Source organism: Talaromyces proteolyticus (assembly GCF_021365285.1).
Source record: "Talaromyces proteolyticus strain PMI_201 chromosome Unknown BGW36scaffold_9, whole genome shotgun sequence".
Taxonomy (NCBI): Eukaryota; Fungi; Ascomycota; class Eurotiomycetes; order Eurotiales; family Trichocomaceae; genus Talaromyces; species Talaromyces proteolyticus.
The window spans coordinates 806,153-829,439 of record NW_025764285.1 but is presented as its reverse complement, the minus strand read 5'-3'; the positions used below and the strand labels follow the sequence as shown (position 1 = coordinate 829,439).

The 23,287-nt window shown below is 48.0% G+C and overlaps 8 protein-coding genes across 8 annotated transcripts; 6 read left to right on the top strand and 2 right to left on the bottom strand.

The window, feature by feature from the left end:
* Positions 1-941: 941 nt before the first annotated feature.
* Positions 942-2,456, top strand: BGW36DRAFT_361663 (uncharacterized protein; the record flags this gene model as incomplete). The annotated part of the gene is made up of 4 exons (XM_046214294.1): positions 942-1,023; positions 1,080-1,265; positions 1,314-2,278; positions 2,331-2,456. 4 exons carry the CDS (start codon positions 942-944, stop codon positions 2,454-2,456), a joined length of 1,359 nt encoding a protein of 452 aa, XP_046069497.1.
* Positions 2,457-2,754: 298 nt separating this feature from the next.
* On the bottom strand, positions 2,755-5,772 carry BGW36DRAFT_383829 (putative C6 transcription factor). Its single transcript, XM_046216718.1, has 4 exons — positions 4,807-5,772; positions 3,934-4,753; positions 3,747-3,882; positions 2,755-3,689 (listed from the first exon to the last, which is right to left on the bottom strand). The coding sequence occupies exons 1-4, from the start codon at positions 5,484-5,486 to the stop codon at positions 3,238-3,240; spliced, it is 2,088 nt and encodes a 695-aa protein (XP_046069496.1). The 5' UTR covers positions 5,487-5,772; the 3' UTR covers positions 2,755-3,237.
* An 834-nt stretch (positions 5,773-6,606) lies between these two features.
* BGW36DRAFT_429856 (F-box domain protein) lies at positions 6,607-9,782 on the top strand (the record flags this gene model as incomplete). The annotated part of the gene is made up of 2 exons (XM_046220748.1): positions 6,607-6,746; positions 6,800-9,782. 2 exons carry the CDS (start codon positions 6,607-6,609, stop codon positions 9,780-9,782), a joined length of 3,123 nt encoding a protein of 1,040 aa, XP_046069495.1.
* Positions 9,783-10,503: 721 nt separating this feature from the next.
* On the bottom strand, positions 10,504-12,969 carry BGW36DRAFT_361660 (uncharacterized protein; the record flags this gene model as incomplete). The annotated part of the gene is made up of 3 exons (XM_046214293.1): positions 10,504-10,598; positions 10,672-12,384; positions 12,456-12,969. The coding sequence occupies 3 exons, from the start codon at positions 12,967-12,969 to the stop codon at positions 10,504-10,506; spliced, it is 2,322 nt and encodes a 773-aa protein (XP_046069494.1).
* A 1,392-nt stretch (positions 12,970-14,361) lies between these two features.
* Positions 14,362-17,814, top strand: BGW36DRAFT_463471 (putative C6 transcription factor; the record flags this gene model as incomplete). The annotated part of the gene is made up of 7 exons (XM_046222214.1): positions 14,362-14,661; positions 15,033-15,332; positions 15,393-15,829; positions 15,879-16,316; positions 16,365-16,633; positions 16,683-17,216; positions 17,269-17,814. 7 exons carry the CDS (start codon positions 14,362-14,364, stop codon positions 17,571-17,573), a joined length of 2,583 nt encoding a protein of 860 aa, XP_046069493.1. The 3' UTR covers positions 17,574-17,814.
* Positions 17,815-17,830: 16 nt separating this feature from the next.
* Positions 17,831-18,676, top strand: BGW36DRAFT_383822 (uncharacterized protein). The gene has a single exon (XM_046216717.1). It carries the CDS (start codon positions 18,019-18,021, stop codon positions 18,523-18,525), a length of 507 nt encoding a protein of 168 aa, XP_046069492.1. The 5' UTR covers positions 17,831-18,018; the 3' UTR covers positions 18,526-18,676.
* Positions 18,677-19,004: 328 nt separating this feature from the next.
* BGW36DRAFT_429852 (uncharacterized protein) lies at positions 19,005-20,339 on the top strand (the record flags this gene model as incomplete). The annotated part of the gene is made up of 1 exon (XM_046220747.1): positions 19,005-20,339. The coding sequence occupies one exon, from the start codon at positions 19,005-19,007 to the stop codon at positions 20,337-20,339; it is 1,335 nt and encodes a 444-aa protein (XP_046069491.1).
* A 148-nt stretch (positions 20,340-20,487) lies between these two features.
* BGW36DRAFT_211698 (pantothenate transporter) lies at positions 20,488-23,211 on the top strand. Its single transcript, XM_046209933.1, has 8 exons — positions 20,488-21,315; positions 21,385-21,486; positions 21,543-21,623; positions 21,696-21,958; positions 22,015-22,082; positions 22,139-22,367; positions 22,444-22,668; positions 22,737-23,211. The coding sequence occupies exons 1-8, from the start codon at positions 20,974-20,976 to the stop codon at positions 23,065-23,067; spliced, it is 1,641 nt and encodes a 546-aa protein (XP_046069490.1). The 5' UTR covers positions 20,488-20,973; the 3' UTR covers positions 23,068-23,211.
* Positions 23,212-23,287: the final 76 nt, after the last annotated feature.

Here is a 23,287-nt window from a genome sequence, read left to right as displayed (position 1 = left end):
TAGAGAGGGAGTCTTCATGTCGCAGCAAATACAGAAGATATATCATATTCACGATCCGATCATGAATACACGCCAACCACGCTAACCACGCTCTTCGTGAGTATACATCAGAATTGCAGGAGACCGTACTTAACCAAAAGCACGACCGAAGGATAACCAAATTTCGAGAAATGCAGGTAGATTGTTGAAACAATAAGAGGGTATTGGTTAAATGAAACCGGAGGATTGGGAATGGCTTTGAGCAGCGAAAACGTCTCAACCCCAATGGTGCAAAAGCAATAGAGCTCTCGGTAAAAGGCTGAAAGAACATTAGTTATTTTCAGAAATTAGGATTACCATGAGGGTTTATTAAAAGAGTATAGCGATGCTGAGACTGTTAGAACCCTTATATCGAACAATGACAGTAGATTCTAGCCGAAATCAAAAGCACGCGGATGGACACAAGCATACTTTCCTCTTAGAGCTAGAAAAGAATAACGTGGCCGTCGTCACTTCGAGGCTCTCTATCCCCACTCAAGCTGAAGAGAGAATTCCCTGAAGAAGCATTGAAGGATTAACTTATTTTGACACCAGGTTCGGGTTACAGATGTCGAAAAGACTTCTCGGGGTCCTGCCTGTAGACAATGTAAAAAACTGAAAGCAACAGGTTATTCATATCGACTACCCCTATATACACTAATATGATAAAGGTTTGAACGTAGTCATTACATTAGTTTTGATTATATGTATAAATATATGGTTTTGGGGGAACCCGATGTATGTTTTGCATAATAAAATCTTCGGGTAGTACCAAGAAAAGCTGAAAGATATCAACATGACCAGTTTATGTCGGGTCGTTGACATAAGTATGATTGCACTTTACTATGAACTTCATTAATCGAACGATACGTGGAATCAACTTTCCAACTTCATCCAACTTCGTCAATTGATACTACGCCACCATGCCACCACAACAGGGACCAAAATCAAGCTGTATAGTTTGCGGCTTCAATTTTAGACCTGATGAGGCAAAAATTAGAGCGCGTGAGTTATAATATATTAGAATTAGCGCTCAAAAACTTTCTACTAACTATACCTAGTCTATCCGGCCGCAGGCAAAAAGATTGTTCTGACCGAAGTTGGTGCAAAAGCTAAGCCACGTCAGGTTGATGGCCTCTATCTCTTCCACGATCAATGCTGGGGTCGTATTATGGATCATTTCTGCCCTCGAGAATTCGATCTGGCTAGTTTTTATCAGGCTTTATTACCTGTTGCAGCCCAAAGTGGTTCGTTTTTATGGATTTATATAATTTGTCTCGCCTAACAAGCCGCAGGTCAGATTTTCTGGCGCCCGGGTGATGACTATCAGAGACAATATAAAGAAGAAATATGGCATCCAAATTTCGTCCCTTTCACCACAGAACAACTTATAAACCCCGCAAAGGAAATGCCGAAATTCACGGATACTGTGGGAAGGCTAGCGAATAAAACGGATATATTTAGGGCGCTTCCAGTCGAGCTCTGTGAAATGGTAGCAGTCCATCTTCCGACTCGGGACTATTTCGTTCTACGCAGTGTCTCGAGAGCAATGGTGCCAATATTTTCAAGCACAAATTTCTGGAGATCTCGATTTCTCATAAATGAAGAGCGGGGATATCTTCATTATATGATTCAAAGATTGGCCAACTACGAGCGGAATCAGATTGACTGGCGACTACTTTATCATTGCACTTGTAAATGGAAATACAGCCAGCAACTCGATTTCTTGATCAAAATTTGGCAATCACTACGTTGGCTAAGAGACGCTACTTTGGCCATAAAATCTAACATCTCAACCAAGATGCTGCCAGCCTTTCGTGGTCGAGCGCTTCGACACTATCATAATTCCACATCATGGTTTGAAAACACACGCACAGAATCCGTTGATATTGATTCATCTCTGTCCGAAATTGCAATATCAGTAGTCAAAATCGACGACATTACCTATGTCACTGGGTTGAAGTTTAGTTATGATGATCGGCCAGATGTCCTCATAGGTTATACAGCCCCTGGAGCGACGACAATGGATGGAATGATTTATTCGGTTAACGATGATGTTTTCGAATACCCAGGAGTCCAATTCATGGTAAAAGTATCACATTTGCTAGGTTTCTGGTTCAAATTGACTTCCAGGGGACTCCACGGATTCGTTGTACTTCAACGTAAGAGCGGCCCAGCTGGTGTGTGTGGTGACGAGACTATAGAAGAGGAATATGCGATATTCCTAGATGAGGTCACCAAAATCATTGTCACGTTGGATGTGAGTTAAGCACATGTCCCTAAACACAGTTATGAGACTGATAATGGAATAGCATTGTAAGATAACCAACCTGGGAATCATTGGCATGATAAACCGCACAGGCGAAGTACAGGGTTTGCAGCAGGATTACGATCATCTATTAGATCACTACAGCCCCCATAGGATTTACCCGAGTTAGGCAAATTTGAATTGGAGATTTCATACGCGGATCCCTTCTGGCTATGATAAGACTATTATTAGGGATCAGGACGGGTATGGAGCGGCTTCCATACCTAAATTACTTTTATAGTGTCGAGTTACAAGGAGAATTATTCAGACCATATCACAGTGTTTCTTATAAGAAGGGACTACTATAATATCATCCCCTAGAAATCAATTTCTCGGTCTCCCGCCTCACCTTCTTTGGAAGAATTCCGGCCTAAGATAAAAATTACCTGTTATGAGGGTATTACACGGAATTTCTTCGTATAACATTAGGTCTATACTGGCTGCTTTTAGAGCTTCTCATTCGGTTTCGGTCATTAGGATCGAAGGGTTCAGATACTTATATCAATTGAATCTTAAACTTGTAACCATACACATCATACCACATTCATTAAATGCAGGGTAAACCCCCTTTCGGGATGAGGATACACTAGAGCTAACTTTCTAGTATGAATTTGGGTTTGCAACCCTTGCCATATATGTCGTGGTGTCGTGGATAATCGGATTGATCCCATATCATTTATTCATATCGTTCTAAAGAACTAAATGTCATAGACGGCGCTGGTGAGCGATGCCAATGAGTTAGCCGCGACGCGCATGTATTTCATGAGATGGAGTCAAGTATCATTTGAGATATAGCGGTGGATCGGCTCGGGGATCGACGTCCTAAATCATACTAAATCTGCAATGATAATATAAGGCCGATACAGTCCCGTCCATGCTTGAGAATAGTCGATCTGGTATGCCCGGCAGACTCATGTAAAACTCACATCCTGAATCCCCGATACATCCCAGATTCCGGTCATATCAAACGGGAAACCGTCCATGGTACCAAATGTTCCCGAAATCGACATCATATCCTCGACTATATCGTTATTAGTCGTAGTTTCGGGAAGAATAATGGCGGCAGGTGTCATAGATAGGGTTTCATCTAAGCCGCCTCCTATGGGCTGCTGCTCTTCCGGATGGTTGGTGGCTGCGGCCATGGTGACCATGTTGCTTATTTCGGGGTATCTGTTGAGAATACGTTCGCAGTGGTCGAGGCACATATCTGCCACGTCCCAGTCTTCTTCTTCTCGCACTCGTCGTAAGAGGGACTGCAAGTTTTCGACATTAGCCAAGCAGGACCGAGACACTTCTTGGTCTGTTGTTTCCAAGGCACAGCGAACAAGTAATGTCGCAGTGGATGTAAGATGGAATGCACTGTCTAGCCTGATTTTAGTATTTATGATATCCTGGGGATGAATTAGTGTTGGATACGTACATGGCAACCAGAACTCTCTGAAATTGGCACTTTGTAAGGATGTCATGAAATGAACAATCTCCTCTGCGGCCTTTCGAAGTTCGGTCTGGAAATAACGCCGGGCATCAGGCTGGTCGTTCTCCGTAGTGTTGATTTCCTATATAAGTTAGTCAGGAACTGATATTGAAATTGCATAGTTTCAACTAACATGTAGCTCTACTCGACAAACGAGCATTTTGGTTGCAAGGAACGCCAAATGCAAGCTGCTTACCCCGCTAACCGGAGTATCTGAATTCGGCACAGGAGCGCGAAGCCACTCGGGCAAGGAATCTTCCCATGTATCCAGATCTGTCCGTATGTGTCTCAGTCGCTTAGAAGTTTCACGACTGGGCTTAGTTTGTAGCTGGTATACAAGCGGTAGAAGTTCCCCCAGTATCTCTGTTAGACGACAGAGAGAGATATGGCAATGCGCAGCGCGAACATGTTGCGAGGTAGCTCTCGGCTGGGTCACCAAGACCTCCACACTCGGCAAGGGAACATCATATTGGATCTTTGAGATTTGAGGAGGGACGCCGTGCCCAAAGCTTCCCCAGCGATCATGGATAACGACGCCCCACCACAGCCTTATCCGTTGCTTCTTGTCGGCAAGTGGGATCTTCCAGTTGCTGGGGTCCCTATTGAGGCCTAGACAGTGTGCAAGCGAAACCAAGCGTCCGCAGCTGATTGCATTCCCCGTCATGGAGAAAATAGGTCTTCCGGTGAGATCAAGTAGTGCCGCACCCACTGTTGATAGTCCGGGCTGTGAGTAATCTTCATGCAGCGCCGCCACAGTCAAATTGATGGCATAACGAACGTCAGGTTTAGGATGGCGAGCAAGTTTAGGCGTGTGTTTCCAGTAAACCAGTGCCATTGCATAGACATGGCAGAGCAGCGTAGTCGGCGGCTCGTCCTCTGATCCGGATATGTAGGCTTCCCAGAAGGCGTGGCCGTCAAAGACCGGGAAGGCAACATTGAATCGATCTATAAAGCTGCAGACAAGCATCAGATACGTATTATCCTCTAGAAACGAGACGAAACCCACAGTCTAACGAGATCTTGTTTGAAAGGCCCCAGTAAATGTTCAAGAATCTCCTTCTGATTTTCTCCAGGAGGAAACCCCAGACGCACGCCTTGCCGACGCCTCGATACTTTGGTATATAAGATAGGTTTCCGCGGATCGTTTGAATACACATTATAAGGTTTGTTACTCTTCTCTACCGACTTGTTTGATTGCTCCGAAGGCATAAATTTCTCGATGACCTGTGCGTCCTCTGCGGCGACCGGACCCACGATAAGCACGGATTCGTTTTGGCGGTCCTCACTCTTTTTACGCATGCGATCTCCGTTGCGATCTTCGCTAGGAGCGCTATAGGATAATGCCCCAGTGCCATTATTCGATGGTGGTTCTGCGCCGCCATCCACATCCGGCGCATTTGGTTGCGCCCCTCGCTTCCTTTTGGTCCCTGCAAGAGCCTGCGACGGCGAGTGCCTGCCGTCCGTATCGAGAAGCTGTGTTTCGTCTGGAAGAGAGTCCTCCTGGTAATGGCAATCGGCGCCTTGAACTCGACATAGAACGCAGGATTGACCCGGGATATCGACGGTACATCGCGATTTGCGCTTGCGACAGAGATCGCATGCACGTACCTTGTGAGACCGATAAGGCCGTGATCCGGCATTGACGACCCCGGGGTTCGTTTTTGAGGTAGTAGCTGGTGTGGGCATTGTGAACTCGGTGGTCTGGGCCTATGCGCCAGGGACCGGGGCGTAGTGAACAGAAAAGAAAGCAGGAAAATTAGGAAGCGCGGCTAGCAGTTCGTTCTCCGCGGCATGGGCGGCGATCGATCGGAAGATCTCACGACTAATTGCTCAGAAGTAATACAAGCGACGCATCATAGTCAGAATCCGCTCAGCTGTGTTCAAACGGGCGCATGTCGAAGCGTGCAATGGAGACCTGCGGTATCAATTGGAGTCTGACTGACAGGCGCATAGCAATACCATATCATATGCGGGTGCGGGGACGGGGACAAAGGGCAGCAGCGACCCCAAATGCACCTTCCTTCCGGCCATGTGGATGACTCAGCCACACTGGAGGCTGAGTCACGTGATGTACCCGCAGGTTGCATGGCACGTGATCCAATATTAGCCGACGAGAAAGTTCCGACGGGCCGACGCACCCTGCTGCCTCAGCACTCGGGCAGGGCAATGTGGTGCACACCAGTGGGGTGCGCACCAATGAGCGCCGGCCAATACCAGACACTGCCATATTGGGCTAGATGCATCACGGGCCGTACTCGCTAAACCGACTGCAGTTAGCGACAGGGCATAGCTATTCTTAGACACAGATACAACGCTGCGTGTTAGCTGCGGACGACTAAGTTGTGCAACTAATGCTGCGACGACCACACCCACTAATATTACCACTGACCATCCCTCACTAATTCGCCAAGACTGGGCAAAGGTCGATGCTGCCAGGCCTCAGCATGCGCCCATAGCTATTCTCCGTTGACTACGTCTTTGACGCTGTGCATCAGGGTATACTGTGCTCACCGCCCAATACGAGTCAGCCCCATCCTGCGATCTCCCCGCATTATTGCTCGTGAGCTGCCGCTGCTGCAACGAAACGGCGACGTTGCCATTGAAACTCTGCCAGTGCAAGCGGCCCCGACCACCGTCACACACTTTTGATATCTCGGGCACTGCTCCAATGTCTTGGACATGTTAATAGCCATTTGAAGTGCCATTTGACACAATGCATGGCTGTGAGCCGCTGCCTGGTCCTGTGTGTGGAATCACCGAGTGTCAGCCCGGGCAACCGATGTAGGGCCAGCTGCAGCTTGCTATGATGGATCAGGAAATCTCAGCCCAAACGCAGGAGCACGTTACTACAAGTGACCGGGTTGTTGACTCCATTCATGCTGTGGACGTCGGCCTCAAGAAAGAACGCGCCGCTTTTCATCGTTTACCTCTCGACGTCATCCAGAAGTGCGTATCTCATTTTACAAAGAATGCCAAATGCTAATGGGATTACCTCCTAGAATCCTTTACACCGTTGACGCCAACACATTTGCTTCCCTCACCGTCTTAAATCAACAATGGAGAGGGGCATCAAACAACGCGGAGCTCTACGCTCACCAGATATCCCAATGTCCCCTCTTTGCCATATCGTCAAGTATCACCGGCAACTCTATCCAGAACCAAGACCTCAACGATTTAAAAAGGAAATTCGCTCGCGAAATCCGCCGAAATGCCTTTGATGTCTTTCTACGCCCTCGTACAACTCATGTCACGTTGATATCAAGCTCTGCTGGGTCTTCTACAGCTTTGCCGATTGGAGAGGCATTGAAATTCTCATTCTCCGCAAATGGCCATATTCTGCTCTGCCTCAGCTCCTCACGAATATGTGTTCTGGATTTGGCCTCCCCTTTGCTAAAAGTTTTATATGAATTGAAAACCACGCGCATGCCATTGGCTGCCACTATTCTTGATAGTGGCCGAGTTCTTGCTGTTGTGTCGCATCGCCACCAAGTGAACATTTACCATCTATCTCACTGTGAAGCAAAACACGTTCAGGTGCTGACTTTAAATGACGTTCCTCGAACTCTCGCCCTTGCGCCTAATGGGAACGTGCTGGGAATTGCATATGAAGGAGGCATAGAGGTATATGCTATAGGTGAAAATGTTTTATCTACGCAACGAAGGGCTGTTCGGTGCGAACAGGTGGATGAGTTGTCGTTTTCCCCGGATGGGTCATTGCTTCTTGGAACCTCTCTGGATTGTCCGGGAAAGGGATTTGTTACAATTACAGCTCCATTTCCATCCGATTCCATGGTGGACGTTAGCGATTATCTGACTCAGATATGGACAACACAAATCTTGTTCCCGGATTTAGTGCCTGGATATGGTCATGTCACATCAGTTTCGAATCATGTTGGTGACGACGATAATTGGATTATTGGGTTTGACAACACGCTGAAGACATTCCGAGCAGTCCGATCAAATGACCCACGGAACGGAGTAGTATATTTCCCAGGACCGGTGGCACCAGGTGGCCTTCTGGAATACACTCCATCTCTCATTCCGGCGATAGATCCAGATGGTGAGCTTGTAGCATTGGCATTTCATGGGAGCGGGCTATGGCTCTACGGAATTCCTGATGATATGAACCAGACACCACCGAAAAACAACGGCACTATACAGGTGAATGGTACCGTGAGATCTAGGCAGTCCGAACAAAGTTCCCCGTCAAGCGACCACGATGAAACTGTTGTAGGACGCCTTAGACGAACTATAAACCGGCCATCCCTTATGATCCAAGGACATAAAATTGCCGACATTCCTGGTCTCACTGCAGCTCGATGGGTTGCGCAACAGGATTCTTCAAATGAAGTTGCGTCAAATCGTCATAGACTCGTGGCAGTCGCCCCAGGCGGTGTTACTTCTGCTTCTCTGGGTGACGAAGCCATACCAGTGGACGGAGGTAGAGTATCTATATTCGATTTCGAACCATCAACTAAAGATGGGAATATTGTTGACTTGACCATCGAACTTGGCGAGGCAGAGCCTTTGATTCTCAGGGAGCCAAATGCCAACCTCGAACAGGAAGTGGAGCTCGAAAGAAGGCGAACGCAACTGCATCGTCGTGTGGTTGGTTCTCCAAGGGTAAACCCTCGCGACCGACCAACAGCGTCTAGGCAATCATTTCCAGCACGAAGCAATTCTCAAAAACAAAACTTCGGCAACCAGCGCGGCAGTCGCTCACAGGCGGGATCTCCAGTGTCGGATCGGGCAGTTGGAGACGTGACGCTGTTTCTTGATGGGCCGTACAGCAACACTGCCCCCCGCTCTGGAGATACTCTACGACGGGCAGCTACAGCTGCAGCTAGCAACAGAAGACCTCAGTATCAAGCTCGAGAACAAGCACGCCCTGTCTTGCCCGTATTGCAGATTCCACATGAAAGCGATGCGGACAATTGGGTACCTCCACCCCCGCCATATTCTCGAAATGCGGATGGGCCACTTCCTGATCACCTCAGACAGTTATTACTTCCGACAATGACGGCCCCTCCTGGCGGCGTTATGGAGGAGTTTCCTCAGACCATACGAAGGGTCCATACCAATCAAGGTACCCAACAAGAACGAACCAGCTCCAACTTCCTCTCCAGGCGGTGGAGCACTCGGAGACCAACAACGAACGAAGGCACATCTAGACGCCGAATGAGTTTCAGGCAGTCCACAGTTAGCCAGCCTACACCCCCTTCATCTCACCAACCACAGCGGTCTCCCCATCAAAGAACCTCCTCGTCGATTTCCCTATCTGGAAATGCGCTTCAAGCCCGCTTAAACCACCCCGTTCCCCCACTCCCTCCTGTACCTCCTGTACCTCCTATATCTGTGCTTGTGCCTCCGGTTGCACATGCACGGACTGAACTTCCTCCCTCATCGCATTCCCAGCAATCTCCTGCTCAAACACCGAGCAGCAATAGACCAGTGTCATCTGCTGATACTCAAAGACGGCAATCTAGAAGCAGCAGGTTGTTTAGCGGAGGCTTTCGAAAAAGCAACAAAAATGTGCCCCCCAACTCCGACCTAGCCAGAAATGGTTCTATCGCAAGACACAGTGCCTTCTCACGCTCGTCGCCAAATCTCGCTTTTGGCCGTTCGGCAATCCATCGAATGTCCACTATATACAGCAGCTCGTCTCGTCCTGGCGAACAGAACGGTGTGTCCCGGACTCGTTCTCGCTCCGAAACCTTGCACCCTCCAGCGAGGCTGACCGAGTCAGCTCTGCGTAATGCAATACAAAACCAACCCGGCCAGGGAAACCAGCTTGGCCGATCACAACCGCGCAGGTTTCACGCACAGGTACCCGAAAACCCAGCACCAGAGGAGCCTGTCTGGCAAAACCCGAGCTCATCGGAGACAGAAGCCTGGCGAGCCCGGATTGCCGAGTGGAATCAAAACACTATTAACGAGAGAAGACGCAGCAAAGGCAAATCCTCTCGGTGCATAGTTATGTGATGAATTTTCCCTTCCTTTTGTCCCCTTTTGGTTCACCTAGAATCGTGTGAAATCTGTCCTTCGCTAGAGGTTTATATCCATTTTCCATGTAAATATTCATTTCACCAATTTCCTCATGATTTTCACCGAGAGCATAGCATACCCAACTCGCCAGTGTACATTGTACAATATGCAGCGTTTATCTTGAAGCTTCTTTAGGCTTATTGTTGCTATTGACGGATAGATACACAGTCGAGTGTTTTTTTTTTTCATGAGCTGTCAAACTATACCCAATTCTTGTTCTCTGCCAATCGCTTATATTATTTCCTATTGGAGGTTTATTTACATCTTGGCACTCTCTTGCCATAAAAATTTGTTATATATAAGAAGGTTGATCCTTTTACAACACCGCTTTCGGGTTCAATATCAATGCCATATGCAGTTCTGGCGTGGGTTAAGCTGGCGCAAACTGTATTATGTAGATATGTATGAGCAATTGATGTCAACTGGGAGAGGATTTACCAACTACATGTACTTCTTTCTACTCAAACACCATTCCAATGGTCTACATTGAATGTGCCTATGTACATGTATGTACAGACGGCTCTGCTTGATGCTTGGTTTTGACATAATTTTCTCCTCCAAACTTCACGCTTATAATTGAATTCAATTGAACGACAAGTAGATTGATTAGCTGGCAATTTCAACAGGGATATAAGTAAAAAATCGAAAATGATATCTATCAACAACCTCCTCCGCCGCCCCCTCCGCAACCACCACCACCTCCTCCTCCTCCTCCTCCACAGCCTCCGCCTCCGCCACCGCCGCCTCCGCATCCTATAAACAATGAAATTAGCTACACCATATATAGAATGAAAAGTATGAACAGTGCTACTGTTGAATGACTTACCACCACCAGCTGCTCCGCCGGCACAGCCTCCGCCTCCCCCACCACAAGCTCCCCCTCCACTTCCAGCTCCACCACACGAACCAGCTGCAACAGCGCCTCCACAAGAGCCTGCAGCACAATTGCCATAAGCTCCCGCTCCGACATTCATGCATGCCGGATTACATGGATACGCCCCGCCGCTAATACCGGGATCGCACATATACGGCGCATAGCCCGGATAATAGTATGGATAGCCCCAGACCATCGGATAGTAGTAGTACGCATCATTATTCGAATTATTATTGGACCTGGACCTGTCGTTATTCGCACCTGCTTTCGCGCGGCGCTTCTCTTCTCTCCGCCGGGCCTTCTCGCCGTTGCTCCGCAGCCGCAGTTCCCTGATCCTCGCCGCGCCTTGGTAGCGCGGATCCGTGCCTTGGATATTCACGGCGTTGTGCGCGGAGATATGCGGGTTTTTGTTCGGATCCGAGGAAATAGTCGGGTCGTCGTGCAGGTTCTCGGCGATTAAGCGGGCGCGTCTGGTCGAGGATGAGGCGAATCCAAGCGGGTTTTGGTAGATGGTGGCCTCGCGTGTGGCCTCGCAGTACCAGCATGTGCATTCGCTGTATATCTCACCGTTGGTGACTTTGCGGTACATGTTGCTGGTCCAGTGGAATGCCTCGGACAGTTTCGCTTCGTCGACTTTGTCGTCGTGGTCAATGAAGGTTTCCGTGACGTAGCGTTTGGATTGGATGCGCGAGTAGTCCATGTATCTCGATGGGGAGAGTTGGTGTGTGTGCCAGGCCAAGTCTACGTCGAGCGTTGGCACGGACATGTGCTTTGGATTGCTGACCATGATATCAAAGAAGATACCGTACTTGCGAATCAGCCGATCCATTGTGGCCAGGAGCGCTGGGGAATGGATCCAATCGATATCGTCCATTTTCTGCACGAATGTTCCCTGGCGAATAACCGCTCCGACTAGGTCTAAGCCAAACACCGAGCTGTTTTCCCAATAGTGAGACATCATTCGACGAATTGCAATTCTCTGCTCCTTTCGTAGCGGGCTTCTCCGCGCTCCGTTCGCCTGCGTAATTATTTTTTTATCTCTCATGATGCTTTCTATTAGACTTCGGAGGACCGTCATGTTATTAATGTTTCTGCCAGGTTCAGTAGAATCCACTAGTTCAGACCTAGCAGCTGATACCATGGCAGAAGGGAAAGAGAAGTTTTCCGAGCTGATGCCGGCGACTGGGATGCCTTCGAGGTTGAAAAATGTGCCGGGCATCGGGCGGTCCTTTTGCACTAGTGCTAGAGCATCTTGATGAAATCTGGCGACTCGAAGGGCTTGGTGGTCATGTCTAAGGCCACAGGATTTGCAATATTCCTCAAAATTCTTATCCGAATATCCAGTTGATTTTTCAAATGCTGTGTCTAGACTTGAGCCTAGTTCTCCGCGAGTCCAGGGGATCGTGATAGGCCGCGAGCACTTTAGACATGTCAAGGTCTTCTCAGGTGGCTCGTCTAGATTATCCCAGCAGTGCTTGGTTTGCTTCTGGAATAAATGCCTCGCTTCCTGACCGGGGTTGTAAATGAACGTCTTGTTGTCTATGGCTTGGTCAAGCAATTTATAAGGAAACTCTGTAGACCAAAATTGCATTTTTGCGCCTCGAATGCAGTCTTCAAGATATGCCCGCGGGTTGAGCATATGAGCATGCCAGACCATAAGAACGTCTACGCCATGGGTAAGTATGTAAAATATTATTTCATGTGAATACTGCTTGGGGATGATGGCTATCACTCACCTAAAGGAGGGAGGTTTTTCGCTTCCCAATTCAGAGACGGCATTTTTTTGGTGATAAGAGAATATTTCGAGTAAAGCATATCCGCGACAGTGGTGGGTTTGCCCGTCGACAAAACGCTGTTGAACCACCAGTCCGTATAGCGATCTACCGCTCTCGAAGTGTAGATTGCCCATCGCTTCTCTCTGATCCGAGCGAGGGCGCGGATCTTGAACTGCTCCTCCACAAACCTATTTGCCTGTTCGTCATAAATCCCAAATAAGCCGTCATCGCTGGAGATCGCGGCCCGTAGCTCGGCGAATGCAGCCAGCAGTTTGAGGTGCAAGATGCACTGGTCTCTGCTGACCGTGGTAGTTGCCGACGGACCTGGCTCTACGAATGTGAGAGGGGGTATGTCAAGAATGACTGGCTCGACAGGTTCTTCCTTGTATGCTGGAAGTATCTCATTTTTTGCATCCGGCACTGGGCTTTGCTTTTTGCCATTCAGCATATCCGGGTCTTTCTTGGTGACCTTCATCTTGATCGAGCGACAAAATGATTCGATAATGATAGGGTCATATCATGTCAGATTGCACATTGAGAATGGGGCGGGCTGTTCTCGATATTTATACGTATGCCTGTATCATTCACTGTCAATCGCTCTCGTCGATGCGCAGGGCAGACTCGGCGGTGTTCACACAGCCGACACTTCACGTTGCCCTGTTACGCTGGGTTCCGTAGTGCTCTTGCAAACAAGTGTGACTGGACTACGAACTGTGCGGGGGCCAAATCGGAGCTTGTCGATGCTTAGCATTGGAGCCGAGCCATGGAACATTCCAAGGGAGCCTTGGAGAGGAGTCTGGCGGGGCAAAGCGGCGACGTCATGCGATGGCAGCGGTTTGTCGGGCGCGGTGATACGGGCCATGCGGCTAATTAATTCTGCTGGCGATGACTGGACGCTGGAAGCGAGCAGGAAATTAGCAGATGTAAGCAGTTCTTAGCTGGGCCTTAGCGCACGAGGGGCGGCGGCTGTGTCTGATGCCGACGCTAACCATTATCAGTATTATTACCGCTCTATCGGCATGTTTATTGTTACAAAGTATGGAGGCCAGGTGATAATCGCAGACTCACAGCCCGATCGTCAGAGATACAGTAACATTGAAGGTGACAAGGTTTGAATATAGCACCGCAAAAGTGGATTGGCTATAGCAGCTCTCCCGTATCAATATCAATAGTATGTGAACTTTTGCATTGTCGACGGGCTCCAACACGCCTAAATTAATCTGTTATGGATTGGTGTAAATGCAGGTGAAAGACAGAAAATATTGATACGATATTGAAACTTCTGTCATACAAGTGTAGATATAGTAAAATTATCAATTGAGCTCTTAGGGGGTACGGCAAGATATGCTAAGCTACGTGATCTGATAAATACATATACTATGGTTGTTCACATAGAGAAGGGAAAGAGGTCGAGCATATAAGATCTTCGCACGAATTCATTCAACGCTCATACCAGCTTCCTTCAATACCTACTGCTGATGATACGGACATCTTGGAACCTAGTAGTAATAGCGCTGAAAAAGTCCCCCATACTGTCGAAAATGTGCCTACTCTACACGTTGTTGCGCCGTACGATCGCGAAACGCAAAATCAACTGAAACTCTACGTGTTAATAGACCGAGAGAAAGAATTGGGTCTGTTTAATGCAAGTACTATAGCCCAAGATTTGGTGTTCTACTTCTCCTCTTATCACACTGCTAGCAAGAAGCTTGTTGATAGGAAACGAGAATGGAACGAGAAAATTCCTGTGGCTTCCGCCATCACAACTTAAGAACCCAGTCAGCGAGTCATTTTAGGGCCATCAGCACAAATAGAAGACATCGCAGACAGTTTCGTGAGACAAATCAAGCTTGCAGCGAGCACTTTCATGCTCGGGGATGACTCAGAAGCAGATACTCTGCTGAAAGGCCTCGTCTCGAATTATGATGGTCCTGAGATCCATAAGGCTTTGCCCCGCGGAAGTTACTGTCGAGACATTGGGAATGGTACGTATCGGAAGCACTATGACTTCCAGCGACTTCTCCACCTCACCCCGGATCATGGATATAGGAACTTCGCTGGGAGCATTATTTCCCACTCAGATCGCACTACGGAGCTGAACACCCAAGCAATTCAAGCCATCAATGCTGCACACGGCAACACCTCTCACGACCGAGGCAGTTTTTTGGTATTCATGTGCGTTGTCCTTGCTTCCTTCCATCTCGAATATTGCAATTGTCCTGGTATTACTAACACTAAAGCATTTATACATATGCAAGACTGTATACTTCGTTGACGTCACGTGATATATCACATGACTAGCTTGCCCGATTTCGGAAACCCCGCCGGAACGGGGTAGGCCGCTGACTCACCACCCGGGAATCTCTCGAGGTGCGAATTAATAGAATTGCAATCGCTCTTCAGACAAACAGACTACGACGCGGCGCCATCCGATCTTCTATCGCGGAATCGGACGCAAGGGGACGACCGGCTACCACATCGGTGATCGGTTAGCTTTCAAGAGAACGGTTGCATATTCGATAAGCCTGCGCAGCGCAGAGCCGTGGGCCAACCAACGTGGCGGCGCACGGGGTGACGAGCGGCATCGGAGGGGGAGGCACCCTGGGGGGAGGTCAGAATGTCTCTGAGTCTCACCATGCGACCCCAGTGACGAGCCCAATTCGCTCGGGCGTGATCCCGCATTCTGGAGCTTCTGGAGGGGGCATTGCGGGAAAGAAGCGTAATGTCGTTGGTGCTGGATTCGATAGCTCGCCAGGAAGTATTGATGAAGTGGACGATGCAGAGGAGAAGAAACGACAGCCTGTCAAGCGAGCCTGCAATGAATGTCGTCAGCAAAAGGTAGGCCCGCGGAGAGTCCTGTTGGCTGCGGTGGTATGTGCTAAACATGGCCCGTGATAGCTTCGATGCGATGTCGTACAGGACCCTTTTACAACTTGTTCGCGTTGTCGCCGCCTGAAACTCGAGTGCAAGATCGAGTCTAACTTCAAGCGTGTTGGGAAGCGAAGTCGCAACGCCGAGATGGAAAGAGAAATCATCGAACTGAGGCGGCAGATTGCAAACGTGAACGCGGCGAATGTGTCGTTCAAATCTCAGGTCACTCCAGGAAAACAGGATGCTTCTGCTATGTCAACTCCGATGAGCAATACGGCTCTGTATCAAACCCCGACTGGCATTTCGACAGATCAGTTTATGGGCTCACATGAGGCTGTTGCGTCGCTGCTGGACTTGCGATCTGGTTTTGATGGGACAAACTATCTGAGGAATGGCGGTCATCAGTTCAAGAGGATTGAGGATGTCATGGTAGCAAGCGACCGAATTAACGAATTATTCAATCTGTGAGTATTCCAGACGAGTGAGTTACTGGTTTAACTAACTGACCGTTAGCTTTTTCACGTTTTATCATCCATTCCTCCCATTCCTTGACCGTGATGTTAGCCCCGACGAATATTATGCCGCCTCACCGCTTTTATTTTGGATGGTTATCAGCGTGGGCGCACGCCGCTACCAGACCGATGTTCATCTCATGAATTCACTGGCTGGCCCAGTTACTCGGCTTGTCTGGAGCACTTTGGCTGACGTCCCCCAAAGTTTTCATGCGGTGAAAGCTCTCTGCTTGCTGTGTACCTGGCCATTCCCGACTAGCAGTACCTCAACGGACCCAACATTTATGCTATGTGGTTTGATGGTTCACGTGGCCATGCAACTCGGCCTTCACCGGCCTTCTCATACCCAAGACTTTTCCAAGTTTCGGGTAGAGTTGATGGAACCGGAGCTGCGAGACAAAGTGCGGACATGGGCTACGTGTAATATTGTAGCGCAGAGGTAATTTGCCATCATCTCCAAGACATGCGCTTATTGCTGACTGGTTAGGGTTGCGACTGGCTATGGACAACCTCCTTCGACGCTGTATGACTGGACATTGAGTGCGAGCGAGAGCGTCGATGTTAATTTTCAGCTTCCCCAGGACATCAAGACAAGGCTTTATATCGAAGAATTCAGCGACAAGGTTACAAAGACATTGTACAACAACCGGAGAGACCCGGTGGGCTTGGTGGAAGACAAAGAAAGATCTTCTTTTATATCGTTCTTGTCGAGAGACTTTGACGACTTAGCCAATCAGTTGAGTTCAGATAATGATGGTAAGTAAGAGAGCTATATATGCATATGATGAGCTAACCTATCCTCTAGTTATAACAAATCTCTACTTACGGGCTGCAAATCTCCACCTGCGACTGTGTGCATTCTTCGATGACCCAGTCTCAAAGAATTACCGCGAACGCTTGCTATCACTGCACTCCGCTACCTGCGCTTTTCTAGAGTCCGCCCTTGACCTAGAAAGCAACGTAGGACCTGTTCTGCCGTATGCACCGTATTACTTTTTCCAAATGATGCTCGCCGGCGGGTTCACCTTAATGAAGCTGTGCAAAAGCTTTTTCTCAGCGCATATCGATATGGACTATACCAAGGGTCTTTTCAACCGTACAATCTGGGCTATTCGTGCCATCTCCGTATCCAGCAACGACTTACCAGAGCGACTGGCCGAGGTTCTTGCGCAGATGTGGAGACAAGGCGGTGCTCCAACTCCGCGTCCCGCATCGGCATCTGCTGAGATGGACGACTCGCTGCAGCTGAAAGTCAGATGTCGCATGAGCATGTCTCTCGTTTACGACTCGGTATGGCGATGGCGAGAGGAGGCCGCAGCCAAGGGTCGCAGTATTGAAGGTAATCGACATTCCCCTCTTTAAAGACCCCCATTTCTAACCTTTCATCCTAGCTTCTCTCAAGAACCCGACTGACCCTGACTCTAACGCCGAGTCCTCTGCGTCGTCTATTGTCGCAGGGCGCCACTCATCAGCAACCCCAGGCGTGACCGGCGACCCCAGTTTGGCCCCAGCCCCAACTGTACCACAGGGTTTGGCCATGTCCACTTCGAATAGCGGCGTTGGCAGTCTGCCCAGTGTCGGGTTCATGGAAGCCAACTACGAGGTTTTTGACCCACTGAACTGGCTTCTAGATGGCCTCGTCGAATTCCCATATAGCTATCCAGTACAGGGCATGGAGACTCAAGGCCTAGCCTGAGAGCTTCACATACGAGACTGGGGATGGATAAATGTCATTCAAGGTGAAAATATTTCTAAGAAATTGGTGGCTAGACTGCTCTTTTTTTTTTTTTCTGGCCCGGTAACCAGGACATAAGCGGGCGTTTTTGAAATACCCAGTTTTTTACGATTTGATGTATTACACGTTCTTTGTCTATATTTGTGAATGTTAGTATGTAAATCTATATTTATTTTATAAAGCTATGTGAGTAATAATTGGGCAGGGGGTTGGTTATCATTTAAGCTTTGAATAATATAGATGTGGGGACCAATAACATTAGAGTCGAGGACGACAATTGGCATTTAATTGATGCATACACCCGCATCTCTTTTTCATCCACAATGCGACAACTAATTAATACGAACCTATCTACACGAGGAAAAAAGTATAAACATCTACCTAGCAACAGGTAAAGGCCAATAAAATGGAAACCAACCCCAAACCAAAGCGGAATCGAATAATCCCTCACAAGCGTCGCCTATTACCCGCGAAACCATCACCATCATCGTCATCATCATCAAGAAAGAAAACCACCACAATCAATCCCAGCGCACTACCCGCAAAAATCCAATTTCGGCGACCAGTCTTTTCATCCATCGTGGAACAAGAAGAGAAAGAGAAAGTAGAAGATAACACAAATAATACTGTCGATGCCATCCGCATCGAATTCGACTCCTCACAAGCTCCACAGCCATTCCTCGATCCTGATCTCCTGGAGCGAATCAGAGAGCGGGCGAGGACCAGAACAGCGCAGCAACGGAGACAGCAGGGCTCTGGCTCTGGAAGGGTACAGAGTGGAGATGATCGAGGTGCTGATGGGGTGAGCTCAGAGCGGGATATACGCAGACGGGCTGTGCAAACAGAGTATGGTAGTATGGCGATCAGGGGCAGGATGGCAGTTAGTGGGAGGGGGTTGCGGCAGAGGAGGTGATAATTAGTTAAATATTTGATTAATACTGAATTTAATTAGTAGTTCTAGGGCCTTGGTATTTATAGAATAGCTTTGATGCTACTACGTCGTTTGTGTCTTCGCGTTAATCAATTGTCGTCGCTCTTGGGGTGGTTGCGAGCCTCGACAAGTGTGTGATATAACAAGTATGGAAGGCTGATGTTTAACAAGTTAATGTACATCTAGCTATATAAGGGTATTAATACGGGATGTATTCTATCAATAGTTCGGATAATAAACAGCCATGTTCGTGCGTATTTTTAGCCCAGATGTGCGTAGACTTGGCCCCCATCATCTCAACCCCATCTAACAAACACCTAATTATGTCAAGCCTGAAACAAGCAACGGTGGAAAGATTACCTTACTTATAAACACGCCCTAGCGAGCCTCACGTATAAATATGCACATAGGAGACACTGCATCGACCGAATGCATCCACTGGGCACAATTCTTCCACCATAATGTCTGTTGCACCTCAGCACGACATATCGCTGGTCCTCGACCGCCCTGACAAACTGTACACTAGCGGTGATACAATCACCGGCACAATTCATGACTGGAAGCCACATCTAACCAACGGCGCCTCAATTGAGGTTGTCCTCGTCGGCCGCAGCAAATCATACATTGATTTTTCGGCGCAGAATTTCTACACTTACACAGGTCGCGTGCCGTTGATATACCATACTACGCAATTACACCCTGCACAGTCCGATGATGAGCTACATTTCGCCATCACGGTGCCTGACCATGTCCAGAAGGACCTCTCGAGCGTGCCCGCTCTGAAGAAGAGATTCGATTACTGGACGCACTCATGGTCTGACTCAGAGCCCTTTGCAAAGGACCCTCAACATGCATTACCGCCTTCAATGACCATGCACGAAAGGTCTCTCAGTTTGTACAGACAAGAAGTGCGAGGCTGGGGTCAGATCCGCTACACACTCTCCGCGATCATATCTGAAACGGCCGGGCATGGCAAAAACTCTGTAATTCAATCGTCTGAAGAGGAGAACGTGATTATTACAACACCTCGCATTTCGGTTGAGGACTGGGAGAGAGAGCCCCGAGAGAACCAAATCTCTGCCAATATAGTGACTTTTATCAATAAGCGACTGCAACCTGACGCCAAAGTAAAGCAAAAGGGCGTGTTCGACAAAATGATGTCAGATGATACCCCAAAAATGTCTGTGCAACTACATACGATCGTACCGAAGATTGCTGTGTCGGGTAGCACTATCGAGCTGTTTATGCGTTTACATAGGCCGGCGAAACGGTATGCAAAAATTGACTTCCCACTGCCGCTTATCACTCTACAAAGAGCTGAGTTGTATATTAAGGAAACTATCACTACCCGCTGCTCGCGTCCTGTGTTGAGGTTTGACGAGCATGTTTATGAATTCCCAGGTCATCCGTTCGCAGGACAGACCTGTCGGATTAATCATACTTTTATTCCCACGGTGGACGGGACGAATTATCAACCCGAGTTGTGTCGAGCAAAGTTCAAAATCCCGTCATCGTGTACCCCGACATTTAAGACGTGGAATATGAGTAGCGAGTGGTCTATCTGCGGGACTGTTTTCTTTAAATGCTTGGGCAAGGAGACATACGGAACGTTTGACTCTCGTATCACGCTGATATCAAAACCGAGGAAGTCAGGTGCCGGAGATGGAGAAGACTCGGAAGCGTCAGATGATTTAGTGGATGTGGGTGAAGAAGGCGACGGTGCTGCGATAGATTGGGTTGGTGGCGCGGGACAAGTCGGGGGGGCAGCAATGAATTTAGCGAACTTGGCCACTTGAAGAACCCTCTGTTATTTCAATCCGGACCACATTCCGCGATTCCTTCTATAAACAGGATAAATGGTTGTTTTCCATTATGTGAAGCTTCTCGAAAGGCAGATACTTGTCAAGGAATGCGACACAGCATAGGCCATGACAAAGCAAGGACCTGCCAGACTCATAACTGAAGATTATATTAAGATCTCTTGAAATAATAACTCCGCAGATACTAGTACTGATCTGCCCTTGCAGAGCAATTGCCAATCCTAGCATTCCGAATGACTAATTCGTGTAACTTGACCAACAGGGTTAACTAGTTAAGAATAAACAGTGACTATTAACGCTTAGAATTAACACGAATGCTTGCGTTGACAGTTGACTTTTATCCCACCATCTGTGAAGTTATCAGTATCGACATTAGTAGCCTTGAATGGCGTGATACCACCTGCATAAGACTCCACGCCATACCGAAAAAGGCGACTTCCACCATTTATACCTATGATAACGGCATCGTATCGCAGTGACTGGCGCAGCTGCTTGATAATCATATCCAAAATAAGCGAGTTAGGAAGTATAAAGCAGGCGGCATGAGCCGTTAACTATATCAATTCCTGCCGTTTAGAATACTCTCTGGCATATAACCGTCATACACATCATGTCTCGGCCCGAGATTTCAGAAAAGATCGAGCCGGTTTCCACTGACTCTGCAAGTCAAGAAACGAAAACTAAAGATCCAGCTATTTCGTATTCGGAGGAGCTTCCAGTTCCTGCTGGAGAAAAGTCTTTGCACATCGTTGCGCGAAATCAAGATCTCCCAGCATACAATGGCGGTGACGAGGAGGATTCTAGGTCGATTACAGGCTATGATGATAATCTCATGAGGGACCGCGTCATATTAAGTAGTAAGGAGGAAAAGAAACTGATTCGGCGTATTGATTGGCATCTGATTCCGCTCTTGTCCGTCATATATATGATCAAAACCGTCGACTTTACAAATGTATGTTTTCCCGCAAACCAAGTCCTTTTGGATTTGGAGAGTGCTTGGTTTTAATTTTGTTTTGCGCAGGTCTCGAATGCACGCATTATGGATAAGGGAACACCACATAATATTATGACAGAGCTTCATATGACAGCAAATGAGTACAATCTCGTCACCACCATGTATTATGTACGTATAAACCCGTAGTGCTACGTGAGGTCTAACCCTAAATTTACTTGAGACAGATTCCATACATATTAGCAGAGACACCGTCAAATCTGCTGCTCAAAAAAATGCGGCCATCGGTCTGGCAAGCTCGAATAATGGTACGTAAGTCCAGTTCATAATAGTTTTTACTACGCGGAGGACAAAACTAGAAAACTGATGTTCACTGACAGATCTCCTGGGGAATCGTTCTATGCTGCCACGCTGCAGTCCGTAACAAGGAAGGCCTCTATGTAGTCCGTTTCTTCCTTGGGCTTTTCGAAGCTGGTCTATGGCCGGGGATACTCCTGCAGCTGTGCTACTGGTATCGACCAGACGAAATTGCACCACGGATTGTGTTGGTGACAGTGCTTGGGAATTTCAGTTCTGTGGTTAGCGGAGTACTTGCTTTTGCTTTTAACGGAGTTGTTGCCCGTGGACTATCTGGATGGAAATGGTTATCCCCCTTCAATCTCGCGAATTATATTGCGATGCGGTTTCTGACTAGAGTAGGCTTATTCTAACCGAGGGTGTTTTCACCGTGTTGTTGGGAATATTCACGTACTTCTTTCTCCCTGATTGTACTTCCCCTCACTCTGGTTTATATTGAATGGATGTTCAAGCTGACACTATTTAGTCCCTTCCACTGCATCATGGCTCACAGACCGCGAGAAGAGCTTCATCCAAGCTCGGCTGCCACGTAACTCTCCTCGCGCAGCAGAAGCCAATTTCAATCTCCGTGAAATTCTCGAAGCTCTTCGGAACAAACGCGTCTGGCTATTTCTTCTCTGCTGGGCTTTCTACACCGTCGGCACGACGGGACTTACATTTTACCAACCAACTGTCATCGCAAATCTGGGATTCACGTAAGTTAGCCTTACATTTATTCCCTTTCCCTTTCTTATATGAAAACGACACAAATTAACGATCGAAACCGAGTAGCACGCTTGCCCAAACCCAGCTTTTGAACATTCCGCCTGCCATATTTTCTGTGATTTTAACAGTGCTGTTTGGTATCGTCACAGACACTGGTAGAATCCCGCAGCCATTGATTCCACTCGGCTTCATGATCGTTATCCAAGCTTGTTACGCAGTGCTGTATACATTCCCCAGTAACGGGGCGGTATACGCTGCTACAGTGATTGCAGGCGGGTTTTCAGTTGCGTGGTATGTCATTATCCATATAGCAACTCCCCATCATAAGGCGAAACTACATATTGAAACTCTGTCTCTAGGTACACCATGATGTGGCCATGGCGTGTCCAGACCACCGAAGGAGCCACAGGCTCCGCCTTCGCTATTGCATTTGCGAACAGCTATGGCCAGATCGGAGGTGCAGTTGGATCGCAGCTCTTCAACTCCCGATACGCGCCTCGCTATACGACTTCTTTCGCTATTGCGATGGGGTTTATCGGCGCGGCGATTATCATGAATATTATTACCTGGAGTTTTACGTCGCGCGCTGATGTGGACACGCGTAGGATTAAAAGGGCTAGAATCGAGGCGGCAAAGAGGAATGAGGCTCTTTTGGATGATGTTGATATTCATAGGTCCGGGAAGAGGTGATTTCCACGGCGTATCTCGTATTGCTGCGGGAAAACTATAGATAAAATTGTAACCGCACGTATGCCAGGATAGCTTCAAATTGTACGGAATGATGGAAGGGGGTGGGGCGACTAAAGGAATGATGATAAATCTTCTTCAAAGCACGTAGGACAATCCCGATAGATAGAGTTTTAATAATCAAGATTCAAAGAGGACTCGTATTTTAGTGCCGAAGGCTTGC